Here is a 21,077-nt window from a genome sequence, read left to right as displayed (position 1 = left end):
CCCCGGTGTGCTGTTCTGTTATAGTGGCCCAGGCAGACTAGGAGACCCCGTTCAGCTAAGGTGGAACAAAGTGTATGCCTGTGATCCCAGTTCCTCGGGAGGCTGAGGAAGAAGGATCATAAGGGAGGCCAGCCTCAGCAACCCTGTCTTTTTTAAGACAGGGAGGTGGAGCTGGGCATGCAGCTCAGTGTTAAAGTGCCCTGAGTTCAATCCCTGGGTCCTTGAAAAATTAATTTTTAAAAATGGCTATCAAGGAAAGCAATGAGAACTGGCCACAGGCCGTTCACTGCTGTTGTTTTGTTTTTCACTGGAAAAACCTTCATTGGTGTAACGCAAACCCCGACCCTCATCCTGAGAGGCAGCAACTTGCAGAGGAGGGACAGTCACTTTGTCTCTTTGGAGTCACGGTGCTCCCGTCCCCCAGCCCCTCCTGAGTCCTCCTCAGCCTGTCCCACTGGGCCATTCTACAGGCCCCGACTCGTCCTCTCTGGAACTTTTGGAAAACTTTTCTTGTAGTGGGCTGTGACAGGCAGCGTTTTTCAGGATGTGGAACGCAGCACTTCGGTTGGAGACCATGTGAGACAGGTTGTGTGTCCCTGGGTGGATGCAAGACGTCCCGTGAGCAGCATTGGACGGGCTGCGACAGAGTCTTGGATGGAAGGCTCTCAAGAAGCTCCTGGGATATTTGGGGAAAACATTTCTCCTTTGTTACTCATAATATATTTTTATTTTCTCTTTGCAGCACTGAGGATTGGAGAACAAATCAATCTATGTGCAATAGAATGCTCTACCACCGACCTACAACCCCACCCCTTTTTAAGATTCTGAGTTGCAGAGTTTGGCCTCTAACTTGTGAAACTCCTGCCTCAGCCTCCTGAGGAGCTGGGATTACAAGTCTGCACCAATGTGCCCAGCTTCATAATATATCTGCTATATTTCCTTCATCTCTCTATTTTTGCTTCCATTAGTAATTATTGAGAGATTGCTAAAAGCCAGATACTGCTTTAATTAAGAAAGACAGTCCTGCTCTCTTTGGAAGGCCTTATATTTCTATGGGTAGGACATAGGACCAGCAGGGAGCCAAAAATATCATTGCATGTAGAGAAACTCTGCACAAAGAAAATCAATGAACTCCTGTGATAGAGAGTAACTTGGGAGCTGCTCTAGAGCAGGTAGTGGGCACATTCTTCAGGGGTCTCTGAGAAGTAGAGAAACAGAGTCAATAGGAGGTGTAAAAAGAGATTTACTATAAGAGATTAGTTAACATTGTTGTGGAGGCTGAGGAGCAGGAGCCGTGGCTGGTGAGCTGGAAGCCAATGGTGACATTTGATCCAAGGGTAGGAGAAGCCCCAGCTCAGCATTCAGGGGGACAGAGAGCAAATGTCCGCTTTCTCCACCTTCTTGTTTGCTTCAGGTCCTCAGTGCTGGATGGCGTCCAATACATGAGGGAGGGTCATCTAAGTCACTCTACCTATTCCAATGTTAATCTCATCCAGAAACACCCTCAGTGGACACACAGAACTAACCAAATATCTGGGCACCCTGTAGCCCAGTCAAGCTGACATATAAAACCAGTATTCCTGTGATGGGTAGCCTTCAAACCGGGTTCTGACTCCCTCTTCTCTCCCCTCTGTCCCTCCTCCTTTCTTCCTCTTCTTCCACTCTCCTTCCCTACCCTTCTTTACCCTCGTCAACCTTGAGGAGACTCCCGGTCCAGCATTATGGTCGCCAGCAGAGATCCTTGGCTCAGAGGGGCTGTCTTCTCACAGTCCCTGGGCAGGTAGAGAAGTGAGCAGCCTCCTCCTGGTCTCCATGGTCACCTCAGCACCTTAGGGAGCTGCGAAGTGGGCCCTGATGTCGGGGAAGGTGGCACTTCTGTTGAGAAAACCATGTAGGCACCCGGAAACTGGTCATCCCGAGCCATGAGACGCTGCTAGAGTTTCTGTTGAAAGTTCCAGCCGACACTTACACCCTGATGGGAATGGAGGCTCCTGGGGGAAAGTTTTCACTCAGGACAGAGGGAGGCTCCACTCACATTGGGCCATGCAGGGAGGGGAGAAGACTCCAGAAGAGCTCAGTGGAGGAGCACAGAAGCCGGGAGTCAGACACTACTTAATGTCCTCACCTGTCGGTCACCTGCTGCTCACAGCCTGGCCACACACTCGGCCGGGCGTGTGTGGAGCAGCTGCCATCACTGTTCCCCATCCCCAGGAGCACCACTCTCTGGTCACAGCTGCAGGCTTGAACCCTTCTCGGCCCCATGGAAGAGTGTGTTTCTCCCAGAATCCTCAGGAGGTGGTGCCCAGGCAATGGACATGGCGCTAGGCCCCGTTCTAGTGGGATCTGGAGGATGAAGTTCCCACCTGTCTCCTCTAGTCTTTCAACCTGCCTCCCGAGGGTCACACTGCCTCCCGAGGGTCCTGGTACCAGCCCTGTGCAGCAGTCCCTGAAGGGGTTCATGAGGGGGGCAGGGACAGTACTTTCCACATCCCACAGTTTTAGCATGAACATTATTCTGGGGGGAAAAAGAGGGGTTTTCACATAATGCTCAGTGACACCATTACTTCCTGGATATACAATTCCTTTGAAAATCTGGGAACAAGCCATGTGTGGTGGTGCACGCCTGTCATCCCAGCAGCTCAGGAGGCTGAGGCAGGAGGATGGCAAGTTCAAGGCCAGCCTCAGCAGCTTAGCAAGACTCTGTCTCAAAAAAAAAAAAAACCCAAAAAACCTAAAAGAACTGGGGATGAGGCAGGCTCAGTGGTATCCCCTTGGGTTCCATCCCCACTACCACAAAAAATAAATGCATATATTTTTCCTTATGTCAGTGTCTATATATGTTTTAATATTGGCACTAGAAATTGCCATTTTTCTTTTTGTGAGTTATATCTAATCACGATAAACTGGGGCAATAAATGGGGTGCGTGGTGATTTACCTTTTACACATGGGTGTCGTTTTGAAAAGCGGGTTTGCTCTTCTCAGTTCCTGATGACGTGGCTGCTTCCCAGTACATGGAGTAGCCTCACAGAGATGCCTAGTAGTGATTTGTGCAAAGAAAAGAGCCAAGCAAAGCACACCTGTTCCTATCAGGAAGGATCAAAAGTTCAAGGCCAGTCTCAGCAATTTAGGGAAACCCTGTCTCAGAATAAAAAAATAAAAAGGACTGGGGACATGGCTCAGTGGTAAAGCACCCCTGGGTTCAATGCCCAGCTTAAAAAAAAAAAGTCTCTTTTTTCCTGTCTTCTCATTTACACTTTGCAACTTGCCTTTCAGGGAAGGAAGGCTTTTGATGTAGAACACGGTGACATGGGGCCATACATGGTGCCCCCACTTAATGCCCCTTAACGATGTTTAGCCTGGGGTAAATTCTGATTGTTTTTCTACTTGCACTCTAGAGTTTTAACCATGAACATTTCCTTTATGTGTATTGGAAGTCACCACTTGTATAAACCATCAGACCAAAATATTAACATTTTCTCCTTGGTATTTTGGGACTTTTCTGCTTTAAAACATATAGACCACGATTTATATCTTGTTAACTGAGGGAATTTTGAATCTCTTTTAGTAGAACTGCATTAAGTTAATGGTTTTATAGAAATTAACTTTTGTTTAAGCAACTACTGGTGCAGATATTGTACTGAATTTTGACATTTATGATTTTTGTAGTAACAACGGGCACAGACAGATAAAATGTCAAGTGAAAAAAAAACAATGTTCTAAGAGTGCATTAATATTTTGTCTTAAAACTATTTTTATTACAGCTGGGTGGAGTGGCACTTGCCTGTGTTTCCAGCTACTCAGAAGGCTGAGGCAGAAGGATTCCAAGTTCGAGGCCAGCCTCAGCAACTTAGCGAGACCCTGTCTCAAAATAAAAAATAAGGGCTGGTGAGACTGGGATTGTGGTTCAGTGGTAGAATGCTTGCCTAGCATGGATGAGGCACTGGATTCAATCCTCAGCACCGCATTAAAAAATACATACATTTGGGCTGGGGATGTGGCTCAAACGGTAGCGCACTCGCCTGGCATGCGTGCGGCCCTGGTTCGATCCTCAGCACCACATACCAACAAAGATGTTGTGACCGCCGAGAACTGAAAAATAAATATTAAAAATTCTCTCTCTCTCTCTCTCTCTCTCTCTCTCTCTCTCTCTCTCTCTCCCTCTCTCACTCTCTCTTTAAAAAAAATACATACATAAAATAAAGGTATTGTGTCCATCTACAACTGTGTGTGTGTGTGTGTGTATACACATGTATGTGTATATGTATGTATGTATATATATGGGCTGGGGCTGTAGCTCAGTGGAAGAGCACCCCTGGGTCCCATCCCCAGCCCCAAACACCAACAAATTGAATAAAAATCTCTCACAGTCAAAAAAATATTTTTTACTAAATAGGCACCGTCTCTGTACCTTGGCTATAAACTCCTATTTAGCGGCCTCAAGGTTGAAGTGACTCATGATTTGCATAAGTGATCTGTTCAAACCCTGTGCGTGATCTGAGCAGGAAACCCCTTTGGATCTTCTTTTCTTTTTCTTTTTTCTTTGTGGTGCTGGGGTAGAACCCGGGGCTCTGCATGTGAGGCCAGCGCTCTACCCCTGAGCCACATCTGCAGGCCCCTGTGGGTGTCACCTGCCTGCAACCAACAAGGTAGCTTTGTTCCTAAGTCCCCAGGCTAATAAACACACGTGCAAATTTTAAATGTTTTTCCATGGAAAAAAAGAGTTTTAAAATGAGAAAGACCACTGTTCTCTGCTGTTTGCAGATGGGATCATTTTTTTTTTTTTTAATGAACATTCCTTCCCAGGGTGTGACTTATATTTTGGCCCTGGAAAAATACTACGTCCTTTTTTGGGAAATCCTCACTCCCACAGTCGGGACCATTTGCTGCTCACGCTTTGCTCTGAGTCCCGTTGGAAGCTGAGCCAGGAGCTAGTTTTCCAAGAACCATCTCTTAGCATCGGGCACAGACCCCTGTGCTCAGGCCCCCTCCGCCTCTGAATGGAATCCCACCGCAGAGCGAGTGAATGTCAGCTGTCTCCACAGCAGCTCCCAGGGAGTGACCAGCCGGTCCTCACAGCCAAGTGCCTTGGCGGACTGCAGATCCTCTTGCAGCCAGGAGCCCTCCTTGGAGGGTCAGTGACCCTGATTTCTTGGCAGAATGGGAAGAGCCCCGTGCAGCAAGGGGTGCACCCTGCCCGCCGACTGTCTTCCCTGCCCTTGTCCCTGAGAGTCCCAGAGTGCCTTCTGGGGAAGCAGAGCAGAGTCCCAGAGTCAGCCCGCAGTCCAGCCTCTGGCTTCTCCGTTTCGTAGCTGTCCCCAGCCCTGCTGTGGTGGCCTAAGGACCCAGCTGCCCCTCTGCGCCCAGAATCTGGATGAATGTTGGAGCTGCTTCCACACATGCGACCCACCCGCCCCCAGAGCCCACTCGCCCAGGAAGGCAAATGAGGACAGCTGAACACCTAAGCAATGTCCTGGCCACCGTCACCCTTCCTGCCTGAATGCAAGAGTCCCCCTGGCCCAGGCTGCAACCCTCAGGTGATAGGTGGGGACAGGGAGACTTCCTCTTGAGAAGGCCACTCTGACGGCCTCCATCCAGAGGCCACCATGTCTGCTCAGCTTGGCCCAGGACAGCATGGCCACCACCGGCGCTGCCTGGCCCCTTGGGGGCCCCTCAGGGCATTCCTGCCTGCCCAGGAGCTTGATGGGGAAGTGCCTGTTTCTGGAGGTGCTCACACCCTGAGCTTCCTTTCAGCCCCCAGCACACGACAGGGCCACCCTGCCTGTCCCAGAAATGGGAACCATGACCGCTGCCGGGGACCAGGCCTAGTCCCATGGACAGGCTGAGGACCAGCCCCCTAATGCCTGCCTCCAGTCTCTTCCCTGGACTCTAAGACCTCCCCTTCCTCAGCTCCGTCCACTCGTGTCTAGAAACTTGAGCAGCTTCCCTGGGGCAGGGCTGCCGCTGCCCAGCCAGAGCAGCCGCGGCCCCGGAGCAGGCGCAGGATGGACGTCGAGGAAGCCGGATGTCCTGGGCTCCCCGGGGAGGCTGTGGCCTCGGCACACACTCGAGCCGTTGCCTCGGAGGTGAGAAACACAGGGACCTCCTCAGGGGCTCTATGGTGGCCCATGGGACAGGTCCCTTCCTCCCTGTGGAATCCTCTGTCCCCACAGATGAGGCCAGATTGAGGGTGTCACCCGTCATTAAATAACAACTTGGCCCAGGCCTGGCAGGTGGCCCCTGAACTGTGGCCCAAAGACACAGACACACGGTTCCCAGGTCAAGAGCTGCAGCAAGTGACCTGGCTGGAGGGCGAGTCCCTGGGAGTGGGGAGGCGGGGCAGGGTGCAGCTGGTCCACAGCGGAGCCCACTGTGCTGGCCTTTCAGAAGCACCGCAGCCGTCTAGCTGGGCATCTGGGGGAGCTTCGAAGTCGACCCTTGTTCACAGCGACCCCAGGGGATGCCTGCAACCACAGGGGGTGCCCAACCCCACTTATTCCACGTGTTCCCTGCACATGCGCACCTATGGTAAACCTTAATTTATAAATGAGTCACAGTGCCCAGCACAGTGGCCACACATCTGTAACCCAAACTACTCAGGGGGTTGAGGCAGGAGGATCACCCCTGCAAGGCCAGCCGGGGCAACTTGGTGAGACCCTGTCTCAAAATCAAATAGAAAGGGCTGGGGATGTGGCTCAGTGGAGTGCTTTCCTAACATGGGCGAGGCCCTTGATTCAATTTCCAGGACTGTAAATAAATAAATTAGACACAGTAAGAGGTCAGCAATACTCCTAATAAAATATAATCAGTCTAGCATTATTCTACAACAGAAGTTATTTAGCCAGGTGTGCTGGTGCACACCTGTAATCTAGAGATTCAGGAGGCTGAGGCAGGAAGATCACAAATTTCAGGCCAGCCTCAGCAACTTAGCGAAGCCCCCTAAGCAACTTAGCAAAATCCTGTCTCAAAATAAAAAATAAAAAGGGATTAGGGGATTAGGCTCAGTGGTAAAGCCAGATTTTGTACTAGCAATCCCTAGTACAAAATAAACAAACAAATGAGTAAATGTTATTACAACATGTGAAGTGTTTATCTCAGGAATTTTCCATTTAATATTGCCAAACTATGGTTGACTACAGCTAACTGAAACCATAGAAGGTGAAGGACTGGTGGGGAGAATATTGTATCCAAGGGTTAGGATGCTAGAGTCACAAAATATTCAAGCAGAGCAGAGTATCTCCATTCTACCTGAGCACCTGGGGCACTGGAGTGGGGCCTGCTGCTCACCCCAGTGGCCCTTAGCCCATGATGCTGTCCTGAGATTCTAAAGGGACCTGCTTTTGTCCCTCTCCCCATTATTAGCACCCTGAAGCCCCCCACCCACCTTGGGGTCCTTGCATAATTCCAGCTGGTCCCAGCCACAGGACCCTTGCTCCTGCTGTCCTCTCTATCTGGGATGCTTTCCCTCAAGTCTTTCCTCTGTCTTGGCATCCAGATCTCCTCTCCAGGTCACCCTCCCAGAGAGGCCCTCCCTGCCAATCCCAGCAAAGAAACCCTCCCCTGTCACCCCCTGTGATGGTTGGTGTAAGGCCTCAGCTTGCCCGGGCTAAGGGGTACTCAGCGGGCTGCAACAGCGCCCTTTCTGGGGGTGTCTGGCGGAGCCTGGCCTTTCAGTTGGTGGACGGTGGCTCCTACCCAGTGTGGACAGGCCTTGTCCCCTCCGCCGAGGGCCTGGACAGAACAAAAAGGCAGAGAAAGGTGAACTCACTGGCCCAGTCTTCTGGAGCCAACACCCTTCTCCTGACCTTGGGCGTCAGACCCCAGGTTCTCCAGCATTCTGACCCCCGGACTGGACTTGTGCTGCCGGCTCCCCTGGCCCCCAGGCCTTTGGACTTGGACTGAACCACAGGCTTCCCAGTGTCTCCAGCTTTCTGCACATCATGGGACATCCCAGCCTCCACGTCACCTGAGCCAGCTCCCCCAAGGAATCCCTCTGACACCTCTGGGTCCCTCCCTCCTTCTCTCTCTCTCTTTTGGGTTTGGATAAGTGGGTGGGTTATGAACAGATGGCTGGGTTGTGGATGGCAGGTGGGTGGGATGAATGGATGGGTGACAAATTCCTGCCCTTTTCAAGGATTTAAAAGCTGCACATCCTGTGTGAGGCCCAGGGACAGGGAGATTCACACTCAGTTCATTAAAGGAAAACTTCCCTCTCTGCCTTACAAAGGACAGGGCCCTGAGCCTGGGGCTCTGGGAGCCGGTTATGTTTCCTTCTTTGGTAGTTGCCTGTCTCTGTCATAGCTCAGGCTGCTAGGACACCTGGCCTTCCCCCAGAGCCGTGGTCAGACTGCCACATCATCAGGTCAGCCCCTCGCCCTTGGTACTGCCGGCCCTGGCACCAGCGCTGGATACTGAGTGATTTTCATTTGTGACCATCTGACCCCTAATTACTTCTGTTAATTACTTGGACAGGATTTCCATATAAAAACAGCTTAAAACCTAGGGAAGTGGGAAGGGGTGTTCTTCATCTGTCCTTGTCCACCACCTGCCCCCTCCAGGGAGGAGACTGGGCACAGCTTAGGTTAATTTATACTCCAGAGGTCGATTCTTGCAGATTCTGAGCCTGGCTCAGGTCAGCCTGTCATCTGATGGACTCCCTCAAAGACCCGATGCTCTGCTAATCCCGTGTCTTCTAAAGTGACTGATTTGCTTGTCCAGGGGGGACGAGTGTGAGAGTGGGAAGGAGGGAGAGGGAGGGCAGAGGCCCTGGTCCACTGTGCAGTGTGGAATTAACTGCTCTTGTTACTTGTGGTCCCCCTCTCTGATTTCCACCAAGGAAAGGCCAGCCTATAGCAGCCCTGACCCTGTACAGAAGTCCACGGGGGACACAGCTGGGCCTGGGGGGTCGCTCAGTGGCAGAGCACTCACCAGAATGCGTGAGTTCAATCTTCAGCACTCTCCCCACAACACACACACACACACACACACACTCACAAGAACAAAAGCCTGCAGCTCCTACCACCCCTCAAACATCTCCTGATGCACAGGGCTACTATCTTGGCCCCTCCTCTAGTGCAGAAAGGCAGGGCCCCAAAGATAGCAGGAAACAGTTTTATTTGGCTGCAGCCAGGTTCAGAGGGCACAGCTTTCACTGTAATCAATTAATTTCCTGAATCCCTGGTTCAGGCAGTTTCAGAACATTATACCCAGCACGTAAGGGGAGGAGCTCAGAAGTTCACCTAAAAGCAGCTTTTTCTTTCCCTGTGCTGGGCAGGTTAACCCTTCAAGGACAACACCTGAGAAGGGGAGAGCTTCATCTCCCTTTTCTCTCCTCCCCTGCCAGCTGTTACCATGGAGCCCGGGTGGTAACTTCTCTAATCTTAGAAATGTAGACGTCTCTGTGAAGCCCAGCTCAAGGCCAGAGGTCTTGTGAAAGGATTTATCTTTTTATGATCACATTTTGCATTTGCGGACACACTTCTGTACTGTACTACTGTACTGGATGCATGTTTGTGCAAAATAAGTACAGAGGCCTGGAGCACCTGGGTGCTGATCTCTTCCAGGCCAGTGGCCAAGTAATAGAGCAGCAGGGACATAGGAAGTTTACCTCCATTGAACTCTCCATTGAGACTCTTTTGCCCATAGTTCTAAAATCAATTATGGTGAAGATTTCTGGAGAAGCTTAGTTCAGGTTTTCTGTGGAGGGCGGGTGCCACTACCTACGGGCACCAGATTCTTTGGTCTGTTCTTTCCTCGCATTCCCTCCACTTTTCCTGCCTAAGCCCTCCCTGTCCTAGAGGCTTCGTCCTCGAGACCGGTTCGCTCGTTCATTCAGGATTTGTTAAGTGGCCCCCCCAGGCCAGGCTCTGGTCAGGCAGCAGGCCATCAGGCCCCCACTGTGGTGCTTTCCTGCCAGAGAAGACAAGGACAGGAGCAACCACTTGTATGATGACATCAGGGGTCCCAGAGCAGGAGCCATCCCAGGGTCAGGGCTCAGGGGTCAGGGAAAGAGTCGCTGGTGAGATCTGTGGAATCCTCAGCAATAAGGGGTCCGTCCAAATGTCTGGAGATGGCCAGACTCCAGCAGGGCTTGCAGTAGCGGGAGGCCAGGCCCAGGGGTGGTGGAGACACTGACCCTCGCACACCATCTGCCCCCGAAGCCGACCCCCCTCAGAGCATCTACATAAAGGGCTTAGCACAGTGTCCTCTGTCCCTTTGAGATGTGTGTGGAATTCATGCCTGCAACTCAAGTGTGTGTCTGCCAAGGACTTGGGGACCAGCTCTTTGACATGTGCTCAGGAAAGGTGGGGCCTCTGCCTCCAAGCCTCACAAGAGGGTGGGACCCTAACTTCTGCCCTTGCCAGCTGCAGACCCTGGGCTAAACACACTCTCCTTGGCCACTGTTGTGTGTTTCCTTACTTCTTTGACTCCCCTGAGCCCTCCACCGCCCCCTCCTTTGTGCAGCCTCTAAAATGCCCAGTGGTGTGAGCTACTCAGGAGGCTGAGGCAGGAGGATCGCAAGTTCGAGGCCAGCCTGGACAACTTAGTGAGACCCTGCCTTAAAAAAGCAAAACAAAACAAAACAAAAAACCAAAAACCTGAGCATGCCTGGGTTCAAATCCTCAGGACTGCAAATAAAATAAAATGCCCGGTGACCTCTGCACAAGCCAGAATGGAGGTCCGCTTTTGCCCGGCAATAAAAATCTGCTTTGTCTAACTAAGCCTGTTCTTGTTTCTCTTTGGTGTTGTGAGAGGGACATTGTGAAGCAGAGCATGGGCTGCCCAGGCTAAGTGGGAGGGTTCGGAGCGAGGGGGCAGGTGGAGGATGTTCTAGGAGAGAATCAGGGAAACCCAGGGAGGCTCAGAAGAGCTGGAGTGGAGAGGGGAGGGGGTCACTGGGGCCCTTGGTCCCCCCTGGCACGGGTGTTCCTCTGCCCTGTGGGCAGCCTGTCCACGCATCCCCATGACTGCCTCTCAGGGGCACAGGGCGCCTCCTGCTTCCCTGGAGCTTCTCTTCCCTCCTGGATCTGCTCTACCAGGGTCCCGCCCCCTCTCTGCTGGGCTGCTTTGGGGCTGTCCAGCCCTCTCTGAGACCAAGAGGATGCACACCACAGGGCTTCTCCCCTCTCTTAAAAACTGGGATGTGGGTCACACACCTGACGCTCATTCTTCTGTTCACCGTGGCGCTGGGGATGGAGCCCAGGACCCGGAGCCTGCTGTGCCCTCCCCGAGAGCCACCCGCCAGCCTGGAAGCTCAGCCTTTGCCACGGTGCAGTCAGGGGCCCTTAGCATCACGCAGCCGTCCCCACTGTCCAGCTCCAGAACACTTCATCTCCATGCCCATCAGCAGTGACCCCCATGCCCCTTCCCCAGCCCCTGGCAGCCACCAATCTACCCGTGTCCACTTCCTATTCTGGACAGTTCCCAGGAGCTCTTTCCTCAGCGTCCACTATGCGGAGCCCACGCCTTGTTTATCCCTTCAGTGGGGCCTGGACATGGGACGCCTCTGCCCCTGGGCGGCTGTGAGTGCTCTGCTGAGGACGCCCGTGGACTTGAGTGTCTCCTGAGCACGCTGTCAGTCCCCCCAGGTGAATCTGTGAGGGTGGAATCTCTGGGTCCCCTGGTGACTCCAGGAGCTGCCTCTGGGAACAAAATCTGTGCCCTTTTCCAGTAGCCACAGACAAGGGTTCCGATGTCTCTGGTGTTCAATGGCCCTTGTTGCTGTGACTCTGCCATCTCCCTGGGTGGTCTGGTGTGGCCTGGGGTGGAGCTCCCTTGGGAGCTGGGGAGAAGGCCTCCTGAGCCCTTGAGCACACTCCTACCAAGGACTCTCCAGGAACTGCCCCTCCTTTCTAAAGCTCCAGGGAGGGCAGTAACCAGAGCTGCCTGGCTCCCAGGCCTGAGGCTGCCAGCTGGGCTCTTTCCTTCAAAATCTACTTGGTAAGAGGCTCCATGAGTCTTCCCGCTGTGGTGCTTCCAGTCTCCACCGTCCCAGCTTCTCCTCCATGTGGCCCTGTCTTCAATCACACCCCACAGCGGTCAGGAGGGACAGCAGGGCCAGGAGCAGGCTGGGGGCAGCAGGAGGCTGCAGGAGGGAGCTGCTCCCTCCCTCCCGGCTCTCTGTAGGGGCGCTGCCTCCACGGCCTGCCCCCTCCTCTACTGCAGTCCCCACTAGTGAGATGGGCACTGGCCTCCCAAGGCAGCCATGTTGCCTGGCAAGAGGAGACTTCCCGGGTCAGGCTCTGCCCACCCCGCCACCGCTGCCCAGCTTCAGAGTGCCCAGGGGCAGCCTTCTCTGGCACTTGCCCTCAAGCCAGCACAGCCTCCACCAGGCTGACACCCCTTCCCACAGGGGCGTGAAGAGAAAAAAGAATGCCCAGGTTTGTAGTATTTGACCGTCTCTGTGTCTTGGCCAATGTCAGGCTACCAATGTGAAGTTCCAGCAGACTCAGGAGGACAGGAGCATAACTGGACTCAGCCACAGGGGGAGCCATGTCCAGAGGCCTGTGCCCTCTCCCCGCACTCTCCCCAGCCCATGCCAGAGACTAAGGGCAGGGGCGACTGGGGTACAAAAGCCCACTCCTTGGACTTAAGGTGGGACAAGTCCTGGGAGACAATGTGTGCTCCAGGGTCCCCCAGGGATAGGGCTGAGCCCGGGCACTCCTGGAACCCCGCTGGTATTCATTGTTTCCTCTCCTGCTTCCCTCACTCTGTTCCTGGTTTCTCCCCAGGGCTGCGTCATTCTTTGTGCTGAGGCTGTCCTGTGCACCCAGCATCCCTGGTCTATGCCCACTAGATGTCAGTAGGATCCTTCCCCAGATGAGACAACCAACCATGTCTCCAAAATCTGCCCAATGTTCCCCGAGGGGATTGGCCTTCACCCTTGCCCCACCCTAACACTTGAACTCTTCAACCTTGAAATAATCCCAGCTACTTGGGAGGCTGAGGAAGAAGGACGGCAAGTTCAAGGCCAGCATCAGCAATTTAGAACTTGTCTCAAGATAAAAAACTACGGAAGAGTGTGCCTGGGTTCAAGCCAGCCTGCCAAAAAAGAAAAGAAAAAAAAAAAAACAGGTGAAGGGTTGACTTTGGGTTTGTCAAAGAGAGCAGGACATATTGGGTGAACACTTTATTTAAATTTATTTGATCCCCAGCTTTTTATTTAGAGAAAGTATCCCACTAAGTTGATTAGGGCCTTGATAAGTGGCTAAGGCTGGCCTTGAACTTGCAATCCTCCTGCCTCAGCCTCTGAGCTGCTGGGATTCCAGGTGTGCGCCACTGCACGAGGCTGGGAGAGCCCTTTGATGGGGCATAGTGGAGGCAGACTGTGTCTCCCTCTGGACTTGAAGAAGCCGGCTGCTGCCTTACATTCTCCAGGTGCAGGGAAATGAATTCTTCACTTTTTTTAATTTTTAACTTTTTTGCATTGTTGGGGAAGGAACCCAGGGCTTCACACTACTAGGCAAGTGCTCTACCACTGAGTTACATCCCCAGCCCTGGGAAATGAATTCAGCCAAGAATCTTGGGAGCTCAGAGTGGTGAGTAGGAAGGATGGAAATATAGGACAGAAGTAAGATGCAGACTCCTCTCGGCAGTGGCGTCGGCCCCATCTTCCATGAGAACAACACTTCTGCCCTGCTGGCCTCAGGCCTGGGGCCTTCCTCCCAGGACAGCCCTGTCTTGCAGGGAACTCTACCTGCATCTGGGAGCCTCAGTTGCCCTTGGTCCTCCTCCACTTAGTCCTTAGGCCAGTGCAGCATATTTTGGGGTAATGTGTCTTGATCCTTCAGAGCAAGCACAGACAGGGCACAGAAATAATGAACTTGAAACAGTTAACGACCTTACTAACATCACACAAGTTCAATGGATATTGCAGATACCGCCAGTGGGAATGTATTGCCAATGCCTCACGGACTTCAAGGCTGCTGTTATCAAAGATGTATGTTTTCTGTCACTTTAAAATAACTTGCATTTTCTAGAACTTTCCTGTTCTGTCTGGTCTGGCTTCCTTCACTCAGTATCACTGTTTCAAGGTTCATCCTTATTACATATATTAAAAGTTCATTCTTTTTATTGCTAAGGAGCTTTTGTCTATTTTTCAGTGCTGAGGACGGAACCCAGGGCTTCCATCCTGCTAGGCAAGCCCCCCACCCCTGTCCTTACTGCTGCACAGATTTGAGGGCTCTGACAGTGATCCGGTCCTTTGATCTCTCCAGGCCTGTTTCTCCAAAGGGGCAAATGGACAATGGACTCTTGAGGAAATGCTACCTGGAGACCTCTGTGTCTTTCTCCCTGAGTTCAGAACTCATGGCACCAGGTGCAGCAACTGTTTACTTGTAGGCTAGAGCCTGTGTGGTTTCGGCCTCAGAATCAGAAAGAAAAAAAGAGAAATCTGTTAGTTCCTGATTTGGAAAGTGAGTGTCGGAGACTCCAGGATTCTGCAGCCCTCCACGTCAGGCAGGGGCCTCCGACCGCAGCCCTTGGCAATGGGCAACGCTCTCGTCCCTGAGCAGCCACAGGGGCTGGGAGGACAGGGTTATGGACACAGAGAGGATCCGCTGAAAGCCCAGAGTCAGCTCACCACCGTCAATTCTGCCCTCCCTTCTGCTGGGATCTTGAGTGAGGACTATAGATAGTGTGTGGGGTTACAGCCGAGGGTGGGAGGCGACCAGGGAGCAACCCCTAGCCCAGAAAAGAAATGAAATATCTTAAAAGGAGAAGAAACAGAAACAAGAAGCATTTCCACATCTCATGGGCAGCCCTGGCCCCGAGTTTCGTTCCCCGTGGTTCCACAGGACTTCTGATTGGGCAGGGGAGGAGACAGGTGGTGAACCTCCTTGCCCAGAGCAAGTCCTGGATAGACATGGCTGGCGAGGGTGCTCAGTGGCGGGGCAGCCCAGCATGCACAGGGCCCTGGGTTCCATCTCAGCCCTGGGATCAGGGAGGGTGGATTAAGGAAATAAGTTACAGCTGGAACCTTAGAACTTTCAAAGTGGAGAAGATGGGATGGGTGCAGGCAGCGCTGAGCCCAGACCCACGTGGCAATGTGTCCTTCCCTTGACCTCGAGAGCTACAGCTTAATGGCCACATCCCTGTACCTGCCAGGGAAGCCCTGTTGCCACTGGGAGCTCCTAGCGCAGGCCAAGTGCTTTCCATAGTTTTCAAATCTGCACGCCAGACTGGTCCTACTAGCTGCTTTTCCCTCGTGGACACTGGTGCTCACAAGGGAAGTCATGTGCCCAGTGAGACCCAGCCAGTCCAAGGGCTCTGGATGGGACGGGCAGGAAGCTTCACAGTGGTTCCCTGGCATCCATAGGACATTGACTTATCTTATTTTCTTTTTTTGTAATGGGGATTGAACCCAGGGGTTCTTTACAACTGAGCCACATGTCCTGGCCTTTTAATTTTTTAATGAGATAGGATCTCCCTATTGCTTAAGGCCTTGCTAATAGCTGGGGCTGACCTTGAACTTAAGATCCTCCTGCCTCGGCCTCCACAGTCACTGGGATGACAGGCATGTGCAGCCACACCCAGCGCTCCTTATTATTATTATTTATTTATAAGGAATTGAGCCTGGTATAAGGGAGTGAGACTGGGGCATTTGCCAATGAGCTACATCCCCCGCCCTGCTCTGAGGAATAGAATGTAAATATGCTGGATTGCTGCTGAACTGGGCCCTGGAGAGGAGCCTAACACACCTGGCAGGCTGTGCTTCCTGCCTTTGGGAGCCACTGTCATGTAGGAAGCTCAGCCCTCCTGAGACCACCAGGCTGAGAAGTGCACCCAATAGGGAGAGGCCCTGGTGGGCAACAGGCCACAAACAGAGAAGACCAGAGGGCACTGTGGTACATAGCTGTAATCCCAGCAACTCAGGAGGCTGAGGCAGGAGGAATACAGGTTGCAGGCCAGCCTTAGCAACTTGAGACCCTGTGTCAAAAAAAAATAAGGACTGGGATGTAGCTCAGTCATAACACTATGTATTAAGCACCTGTGTGGCTAGACAGGGGGTCAGGTAGGGTCCTCATGGATGAAGATGGCAGGTGAGTCCCTGTCTCTGGGGCTGGCCACCTGTAAGAAGCAAGAATGTGCAATGTGGCCAACTGTGATCCATTCCTTCTATGGAACAACCATGGTGTGGACGATGGGGTGTTCAGGGAGGGCCTCGGAGGTGATGCCAACTGAGACCTGGAGGAGGAGCCAGTCTAGTATTGGGGAATAGGGGGCATATGGGGACAGCAGAGAGCCCCCTGCCTCCCCTTCCACAGCCAGAGCCAGTCACCACAGCGGTTGAACCCCTGCTCCAGCTGCTGCTCCTGCTTGGCCAGTAGCAGATTTTCACCCCAAGAGGGAGAGAGAGCCAGTCTGCTTGAAGGAGAGTGACCTTGGCAACATGCTGGCTGCAGAAGGTGACAGCACTTTGATCTTTCTCCACACTCCTCCTAAATGTTGGCCTGGCCACAATTCTGCAGATCTGAGCCCCTTTGGAACACTCGTCCACTCGTTCTGGAAGCTGCAGATGCTGGGAGGAAGGAGAGTTATTTGATCGCAAAAAGAACAGTCGCGAAATGGTTTGGTTAAATCCACAAGAAGGGGGTCCAGGAGTGTCCTGTTTTATTGATCACACTGGGCAGATTGTCCGCAAATAACCAAATAAAAAAATCCATTTTGAGCCCCCACCAAACAGAAAACAATCCTAGTCTTGAATCCTGTTCCTCAGTTATGCCAGAAGGTAGCCTTGAACCTCCAGTGGTGTCTGAATTAGGCAACTGGAAGTCCTTTTAAATAGCCTGGTCACACAGTGCAGACTAAAATTCTAAAGTACCTGGGGTTTCTGTCCTCTGACCTTGGCTATGGTTATCCGATCTTTCCAAGTTAACCTCCCCCTTCACTTCCCTGAACAAATCTGCAGGCAGCACCAGGCTTACAGGACTGCTGGTCTGTCTTGGTAGCTCAGACTTGCTTCTTGGCCCTGAGCAGAGGCACAGAAAAAAAGCAGGGCTTCAAATCCAGCAAGGCAGGTATGGCAGTTATGTCCCATGCTTCCACAGGATTTCAAATTAGCAGCCGGGTGTGGTAGCACACACCTGTGGTCCCAGCAGCTTGGGAGACTGAGGCAGGGGGATCAAGTCCAAGGCCAGTCTCAGCAACTTTACTATGTCCTATGCAACTTGGAACCTGTCTTAAAAAGGGTTGGGGATGTGGCCTAATTGTTGAGCACCCTTTGGTTCAATACCCCCCCTCCCACACACACACACACAAAAATCATATTAGTGAAAATTTAGTACATTTTTATTATGGAATAATAGAGCCAAAAACCAAGTAGCATAATAAAATGAAGGCCCCTATACCTATCTTCCTGAAGGCCAACCCTAACCCATTTTTCAGGGGTACTGGGGATTGAAGCCAGGGCATTTGACCAGAGCTACATCCCCAGCCCTTATTTTGAGATGGTTTTCCTGAGTTGTCAAGACTGGACTCAAACTTGAGGCCATGTGCACACATGAACCCCATCTGAAATTTGTAAGAAGCATTTCTTGAGGTTCTGGAGAACAGCCTCTTGCCTGAAGGGCGCACTCTACTTGAGCCTCACCCCCAGCCCAAGAAAGCTAAAATGTTGTGCATGTCAACAATCCCCTGCCTACTGAATTGCCACTGGGTTTCAGGCAATAAAATCTGTACGTTTGAAGTGAAGAATACAATTGCAAGAATAAATCTGGATGTCGTGGACAGGCCTGATGTCCTTCACCAGCTGCATCAGCTCCTCCCGAACCTGGTCAAATTTCATGGGGTTGATCTCAGTCCAAATATCCCCGAGGTTTTCGTCAAAGATCTCCAGAGGGGCAGGGTACTTCGCTTGTTCCAGCGGCAGGCTAGCCGTGTGGCTCAGCAGGTTCTTAAGAGCAGTCAGGGGGATTTGGTTCCCATAGAAACTGAAGGTTTTGAGCTGGGAACAGTGACCCAGGGCTGGTGAGATGGCATTTAGCTGGGTCTCTGTTATCTCACAAAACTCTAAGACCAGGGTCTCAAGGGTGTGTGCCACCTTCTCCAGCAGGACCCGGAGGGGCTCAGGACTCATACCTTTCATGCGAAAAGAGCTGAGATCCAGACACTTCAGTTGATCAGTGCTCGGACACATGGACAGGTGCTGTAAATCCTTCTCCTTGAGCGGACAACCTCTCAGCGAGAGCGTTTTCAAGGGGGTCCGACTCCTGGAGAGAAAGCAAAGAGTTACTTCTGGAGAGTGAAGGCACCACGTGGATATAGTGGGAAATGGTAGCCGAGAACTGTCTAATCCCAAACCCAAGGTCGCCCTGACCTTCTGATGATGGTGGACCCCCAGGACACTGCGGGTTGCAGAATCTGCTCCTACACTCACCCATTTCAGGGTGAGCCTTTCACCACCACTTGAGTGACCAGGGGGTCCATCATCTCTAAGGCTCCTCCACTCACTGCCAAGCCCAAGGCCACAGCTCTGGCCACAGGAGGTCAGGGGGAGTCATGTAGGAAGGACAAACCCAGGCAAGATGAAGGAAACCAACCCGGGTTGTCCACTGGGGAGGCTCACACCTTGTACCCTCCATCCCTGCTCCTCACCCTCAAGTCCAGAATCACCACCTGAGGCTCAAAACAGCCTTCCCCAGGGGGGCATTGGGGGTGGCTCCTCTGCTCCCCGCTGGAGAGCACAGAGCTTCTCTGTTGCAAGGTGCAGGTGTGGGGGCTTCCCTCCTGCAGCGCCCTGTCCTCTACCCGTCTCCAACCTCCTTCGCTGGACAGGACTCCCAGGGAAGGAACCTCACCTACCTCACTAGCTCCTGTCCCCCCAGCTGGCTTCCCAGCATCTGCCGCTTCCCAGACCATGCGCCCTGGTTCAGCCCTCTGCTTCTATGTGGGTGGTGATGAGACCACCCTTCAGGACTGAGCAGGGACCAGAACCTGAGGTCACTCAGTCACTCCTCAGCATCTCCTTCCCTGACATGGCCAGTGGCCAGGGCACAAGCCCTGTAACTGCTTGGTCAGCAAAAATGGCTTTTGCGGCAATGCGCACCCTTCATACTTACAGGAGGATTTTGGGCAGCATTCCGCAGAGGAAGAAGACGTTGCTCACGTAGAGCTCACGGAGGTTTTTCACCTTCCGCAGTTGAAAGCTGTATCTGTGGGAATACCACCTGTTTTTGGAGCGGTTGGTGAAGTCGTGCGGGCTCATGTTGGAGAAATGGAGGATGCGAAGGTTCTTCATCTTGCTCAGGAGAAAACAAAAACGGAACATCATTTCCAAACTCCAGAGGTTAGCATTCACCTCCAGTTCCCGCACATAGTAAAAGGCCACAGTCCTCCGGATTTCATACTCTGCGTAGTAAGAATCGAGCTGGAGCTTCTTCCAGTATATACGGACCACCCTCCTTGTTCTCATCACCCACTCGGTGAGGATGAAAAGCAATGCTCGGAAGAGTGTGTACGGACAGAATTCTATGAAGATCTTCAAGCGTGGCTTCGCTGCTCTTTGGCTGCATTTCTCTCTTTCCTTTGGAGACGTGGCCTCTTGTGAGCAGGCGCCCAGTGGGGCTCTGGACCACTGATTGGGGCAGTCCTGATTCATTCGAAAATCGATTGCTTTCAGTTTCCATTTCCTATGGAGAAAATGGAAAGGAGGCTCGAAAAATAGACAAAGACCCGCCGACTTCCAACCTGTGCATTAGACCCCAGTGAACCCCTTGTTCTGGGCGGCTGCTCCTCTGCTCTCCTATTTTTCTCCATGTCCTTTCTCCTTGAATCCAGCCAGGGACCCTTCCTGTGGAGGGGGCAGGGCAGCCTCCTCCCTGGCACCACCTGGTCCACCCTTCACCCTGCCCCGCCCCCCCCCCATGTCTCTTCCTGGGCCCCCCTCACCTGGGGTGAACCTTGTTGAAAATCAGCGAGCTTAGCCCATATAGTAGAGTTCTTAAGGCTGTCAAGGCCTTCAGATCTTCTATCTTCACCAGGTAGTCCACATGCAGACAGGCCAAGGGGCAGGACAGCACCATCTTCTTTATCAACTCCATGTGACCCCCCATTATAGCCTCCTTGTACAACTTCAGGATGAGCACCCTGGGCAGGTTCTCCAGATTGGGGATGGGCATGTCCTTTTCGGATAGTACGTTCTGTATCACCAGGTCCTGGAGTGAGGGTACGGTCTCGAAGCTCATCCTGTTGAATCTGCAGGGAACAGAGGCACCCTTTCAGGCCAAGCCTTGAAAAACCCCTTCCCAACCAGCTGAGGTCCAAATCCTGGTAAGCCACAGCTCTGTGGTGGTGGGGATCAAATCCCCAGTACCCAGATTTACCTCTGGTCCTCCCAACTCTAATCCCACTGGTTGTCAAGGAGTCTGAAGGCTCACCAGCCCCCTGTGGACAGGTGACTCATCCTCACTTTTGAGATCCTGGGGCGTGAACCAAGGGCTGAATGCACGCCAGGCAAGTGCCTCACCACTGATCCACATCCCAAACCTAAACCTCACTTAGGACCCCCTTAAAGAGAATGCAAATGTCACAGGGCCAATGCCCAGCCTGGTGGCACAAGCCTGTAATTCTAGCAACTTGGGACACTGAGGCGGTAGGACTACAAGTTCAAGTCTAGCCTCAGCAACTTAACAAGACCCAAGGCCCTCGTGAGAGATCCAAACAGAATAAAAAATTCAAAGGGCTGGAATGTGGCTAAGTGGTAAAGCACCCCGAGTTCAATCCCCATTACCAAAAAATGATTTTTTAAAAAATGAGAACCTCAAGTTCAAGGGCAGACTGGGAAACTGAGCAAGACCTTGTCCGAGGCTCAAGATGTGGTTCAGTGGTAGTGAGCTTGCCGAGCATGTGAGGCCCTGGGTCAATTCCCTGTACCACACATGCACACACAAAATTATATACATATGTGGACTTGCACAGATGTAAATCTAGATATAGCTATAGCTTAGGAGCTGTGCTGAGGGTGGTAGCTCAGTGATATAGGAGGTTACTGAGCCCACATATAGCCTTGGGTGAGATCCACATTGGACTCCAAAAATGAAAATCAGAACTTTTGGTTGCTGAACTTAGAGGAAGTTTACTT

General features: G+C 52.3%; 1 protein-coding gene across 1 annotated transcript; it reads right to left on the bottom strand.

Annotated features, from left to right (window-relative positions):
* Positions 1 to 17,657: 17,657 nt before the first annotated feature.
* LOC144368560 (PRAME family member 12-like) lies at positions 17,658 to 20,181 on the bottom strand. Its single transcript, XM_078027742.1, has 3 exons — positions 19,886 to 20,181; positions 19,057 to 19,626; positions 17,658 to 18,207 (listed from the first exon to the last, which is right to left on the bottom strand). Exons 1-3 carry the CDS (start codon positions 20,179 to 20,181, stop codon positions 17,658 to 17,660), a joined length of 1,416 nt encoding a protein of 471 aa, XP_077883868.1.
* Between the last annotated feature and the right edge of the window lie 896 nt (positions 20,182 to 21,077).

This window comes from Ictidomys tridecemlineatus, chromosome 11 (genome assembly GCF_052094955.1).
Source record: "Ictidomys tridecemlineatus isolate mIctTri1 chromosome 11, mIctTri1.hap1, whole genome shotgun sequence".
Taxonomy (NCBI): Eukaryota; Metazoa; Chordata; class Mammalia; order Rodentia; family Sciuridae; genus Ictidomys; species Ictidomys tridecemlineatus.
This window is presented reverse-complemented; position numbering and strand designations above follow the sequence as displayed.